The following is a 4,840-nucleotide window of genomic DNA, read 5'->3' on the forward strand; positions in this document are numbered from 1 at the left end:
AAAAAAAAAAAAAAAAAAAAAAATAGCCGGGCGCGGTGGCTCAAGCCTGTAATCCCAGCACTTTGGGAGGCCAGGGCGGGTGGATCACAAGGTCAAGAGATCGAGATCATCCTGGTCAACACGGTGAAACCCCGTCTCTACTAAAAATACAAAACATTAGTTGGGCATGGTGGTGCGTGCCTGCAATCCCAGCTACTCAGGAGGCTGAGGTAGGAGAATTGCCTGAACCCAGGAGGCGGAGGTTGCGGTGAGCCGAGATCGCGCCATTGCACTCCAGCCTGGGTAACGAGAGCAAAACTCCGTCCCAAAAAAAAAAAAAAAATTAGCTTGGGTATGGTGTGTGTGCCTGTAGTCCCAGCTACTTGGGAGGCTAATGTAAGAGGACTGCTTGAGCCCAGGACTTTGAGGTTACAGTGAACTATGATTGCACCACTCCAGCACTCCAGCCTGGGTGACAGAGACCCTGTCTCTAGAAAGGAAAATTGATTTGTAGAGCATTTTGTGTATTCGACAAAGCATTTGTGATACGAGTTGAGAAATTTTCTCCAGTGTGTTTTGTTTTTATGCAATCAGCTGTATCACTCTTCTTTTTTGGTTCTATGATTTGTTATCTTAAAAACAAAAAACAAAACAAAACAAAACCCGGGCCAGGTGTGGCAGCTCATGCCTGTGATCCCAGGATTTCGGGAGGCTAAGGCAGGCGGATCACTTGGGGTCAGGAGTTCGAGACCATCCTGGCCAACATGGTGAAACCCCATCTCTATTAAAAATGCAAGAATTAGCCAGTCATGGTGGTGCATGCCTGTAGTTTCAGCTACTAGGCAGGCTGAGGCAGGAGAATCGCTTGAACTCTGGAGGTGGAGGTTGCAGTGAGCCAAGATTGTGCACTTCAGCCTGGGCAACAGAGTGAGACTCCATCTCACATAAAATAAAATAAAAAATAAAATTCCCAATCGAAGATATAAAACTGTTATGTTTTGTTTCCTTCTATAGCTTTTGTGGTGTAATATATATATTTTTCATTTAAACCTTTAATCCACCTGGATTCTTTTCTGGTGTGAGGTGTGGAATTGGGATCCAATGTAGTTTTTCTCTAGATGGATATTTGGTTATCTATTCCGTTGTTCAGTCTGTCTACTCGTATAGCAGTACCATTCTGTTTTAAGTATTGTAGATTTATAATCTGTTTTATACTGGATAGGACTACTCCCTATCCCTGCCCTGCTACCTCTGGCCCCTCATTTTTTGTGGGGTTTTTTTGTTTTTGTTTTTGTTTTTTGAGAAGGAGTCTTACTCTGTCACCCAGGCTGGAGTACAGTGACGTGATCTCAGCTCACCGCAACCTCCGCCTCCCGGGTTCAAGCGATTCTCCTGCCTCAGCCTCCCAAGTAGTTGGGACTACAGGCATGTGCTACCATGCCCTGCTAAATTTTGTATTTTTAGTAGAGATTGGGTTTCACCATGTTGGCCAGAATGGTCTTGATCTCTTGACCTCGTGATCCACCTGACTAGGCCTCCCAAAGTGCTGGGAGTACAAGCTTGAGCCACCGCGCCCGGCCTTGTGGTGGTTGTTTTTATCCCCCCAAAATATCCTAGCTACATTTGCTTGTCTTCCATTCTTCATCAATTCATTTAGCTATTCATTCATCAAAAACCCACTATGCAAAAAAAAAAAAAAAAAATCTGATGGGGTGCAGTGGCTCATGCCTGTAATCCCAGCACTTTGTGAGGCTGAAGCAGGTGGTTCAACTAAAAATACAAAAATTAGCTGGGTGTGGCAGTGGGCATCTGTAATCCCAGCTACTCAGGAGGCTGAGACATTAGAATCACTTGAACCTGGGAGGTGGAGGTTGCAGTGAGACGAGATTGTGCCGCTGCGCTCCAGCCTGGGTGACAGAGTGAGCCCCTCTCTCAAAAAACAAAACAAAAACCCACTATGTGCCAATCATTACCTACGCTGGTGCAGGGCACTACAGGAGAGGCCGTCTGATAAGCATGTCAAGGGTGATTTCTGCCCTGAGGCTCTGCCGCTCTGTGGTAGAGCAGACGCTGAACAAGCAAACCTGGAACCATGGGGCAGTGATCAGGTACAGACTCTCCAGAAAGAAAAAAAACTAGGTCCCAGGCAGGAGTGCAGTGGCAGGATCATGGCTCACTGCAGTCTCAAACTCCTGGGCTCAAGTGATCCTCCCACCACCTTCCAGGTACCTGGGACTACAGTCACACCTGGCTAATTTTCATATTTTTTGTGGAGATGGGGTCTTGCTATAATGCCCAGTGTGGTCACAAACTGTGCTTAAGTGATCCTCCTGCCTTGGTCCCCCAAAGTGCTGGGATTACAGGTGTGAGTCACCGCGCCCGGCACTACTGCCTGTTGGCCACAATCTGGTTTCTCAAACATGAGGCCCCTTAGAAAACATAGCTTCCAGGCCTGGGCATGGTGGCCCACGCTTGTAATCCCAGCACTATGGGAGTTCGAGGCCAGCCTAACCCACATGGTGAGACCCCATCTCTACTAAAAATACAAAAATTAGCTGGGCATGGTGGTGTGTGCGTGTAATCCCAGTTACTCGGGAGGCTGAGGCAGGAGAACTGCCTGAACCTGGGAGGCGGAGGTTGCAGTGAGCTGAGATCGCGCCAGTGCACTTGAGCCTGGGAGTTTGAGCCTGGGTGACAGACCGAGACTCCGTCTCAAAAAAAACAAAACAAAAAAAAACATAGCTTCCATATGATTATCATCCCTGAAAAATGTTCACAGTGACCTGGAAAGGGTTCAAGCTGGGTGTTCTCTCTGGGTCTCCCTGTTCCGCCGTCTCTGGTTTCTGTCCTTTGCTTTCTTTTTTCTTTTTTTGAGACTGAGTCTCGCTCTGTTGCCATACTGGAGTACAGTGGCGCCTTCTCAGCTCACTGCAACCTCTGCCTCCCAGGTTCAAGCGATTCTCCTGCCTCAGCCTCCTGAGTTGCTGGGATTACAGGCACGCACCACCACACCTAGCTAATTTTTGTATGTTTAGTAGAAACGGAGTTTTCACCATGTTTGTCTCAGGCTGGTCTTGAACTCCCGACCTCATGTGATCCGCCTGCCTTGGCCTCCTGAAGTGCTGGGATTATAGGCATGAGCCACTGCGCCGGGTCGTGTCCTTTGCTTTCTTGAGTCTCTGTGTGTCTCTACCTGTTTGTCTCTCTGTCTATATCTGTCTCTCTTTTTCCCCCTCTGTGACACCCCCCCCCCCCCCCCGTTAAATTTCCCCAGTGCTCTCGTCTCGGCCTCCATCTCTCGGTATCTGTGTCTCTGTGTATCCGTCTCTCTCTGGGTGTCTCTTGCTGTCTCTCCTGACTGTCTGGGGAGGTCTCTGAGCCTCCTGCCTGCCTGTCCCCGCAGCTGTTTGAGGGCATGAAGGCATTCAAAGGCAAGGACCAGCGGGTGCGCCTCTTCCGCCCCTGGCTCAACATGGACCGGATGCTGCGGTCAGCCCTGCGCCTGTGCCTGCCGGTGAGGGGCCCTGGGCCGCTGGGGTGGGGAGGAGGGCCGGGGCCGGGGCAGCCAGGGCCCCTTGACTCATCCGGAATCCCACCCAGGGTTTCGACAAGCTGGAGTTGCTGGAGTGCATCCGGCGGCTCATCGAAGTGGATAAGGACTGGGTCCCCGATGCTGCCGGCACCAGCCTCTATGTGCGGCCTGTGCTTATCGGGAACGAGGTAGGCCCGACTTGGGGGCTGGGGAACTGGGCTACGGGGCTTGGATTCTGCCTGGCAGGGGTGGGGTCCTGGAGGCCTGAGTCAGGGGAGGGGAAGGGACTGGGGGCCTGGACTCCTGACGTGGCCCCTCTGCCCATCGCAGCCTTCGCTGGGTGTCTCCCGTCCCACGAGAGCGCTCCTATTCGTCATTCTCTGCCCTGTGGGTTCTTACTTCCCTGGAGACTCCATGACCCCGGTCTCCCTTCTGGCCGACCCAGCCTTCATCCGGGCCTGGGTGGGCGGGGTCGGCAACTACAAAGTTGGGGGGTAAGTAGCATCCCCAACCCCAGAACCCACTGGTGCATTGGGTGTCGGAGACACAGGGACTAGTGTGCGAGCTTTGGCTGTGCCTCTGGAAGTCCACTGCCCGCGCTTCACATGAAGGTGGCATCACTTGGCACCGTGTGGGGCTCGGTGCTAAGTGCTGTGCTCCCCCCTCCTCCCTGGTCTCTGAAAACAAACCATGGAAGGCAGGAGGAGGGGATTATTTTCCGGATGGGCAAAAAGGCTCACAGATGGGAAGGAATTGGGTGGAGGTCCCCGGGAAGCCTCCAGGAATGAAGCTTACACTCAGCTAATTGGTCTCTCCCCCAGGAGGCTCCCCTGATCCCCCAGGCTGGACCGCACTCCCCATACCCAGCTCCCACAGTGGGTTTGAGCCTCCAAAGCCCCTCAGCCCCGCTTGGACTTTATGTGTAAATCTGTCTCCCCAGTGGGCTCGGCTCAGCAGGGCAGGGAGGAGACAGCTGGGTCTCTTGGGCAGCCAAGGCAGAGGGTAGGCACTGGCGTGTTGGGGTGGGAATATGGCCCGAGCGGGGGGTTAGTTCAGGTCTTTTCCGCACATCCTGTGCGGCCTCCTGAGGGCCAGGCCCTGCGCTGGCAGAAGCTGGGGACACAGATGAGTCAGGCCCCGAGCCGCAGGGGCCCCCAGGCTGGTGGGAGCCCCAATATTTGGAGCTGCATGTTTTCTGGTGAGGTGACCAGGGAGGGGGCGTTGTGAAACGCTTCACAGAGGAGGCACCCTTTCAGCTAGGTCTGTTATGGAGGCGGCGGGTGAGGGGGTGGTTACTGGGTACAAAAATCACCAAACTTTCTTTTTTCT

General features: G+C 52.7%; 1 protein-coding gene across 3 annotated transcripts in view; it reads left to right on the top strand.

The window, feature by feature from the left end:
- The window catches only part of BCAT2 (branched chain amino acid transaminase 2), a 17,905-nt gene that overhangs the window by 9,042 nt on the left and 4,023 nt on the right, over positions 1–4,840 (top strand). For all 3 annotated transcript variants that reach the window (XM_032270954.1, XM_032270957.1, XM_032270956.1), the window contains 3 exons: positions 3,383–3,493; positions 3,580–3,699; positions 3,842–4,005. In XM_032270954.1, the coding sequence (XP_032126845.1) occupies positions 3,383–3,493; positions 3,580–3,699; positions 3,842–4,005 (395 nt within the window). The remainder of the gene's footprint in view (positions 1–3,382; positions 3,494–3,579; positions 3,700–3,841; positions 4,006–4,840) is intronic.

Source organism: Sapajus apella, unplaced genomic scaffold (assembly GCF_009761245.1).
Source record: "Sapajus apella isolate SASKATOON/1434 unplaced genomic scaffold, GSC_monkey_1.0 scaffold220, whole genome shotgun sequence".
NCBI classification, from domain to species: domain Eukaryota; kingdom Metazoa; phylum Chordata; class Mammalia; order Primates; family Cebidae; genus Sapajus; species Sapajus apella.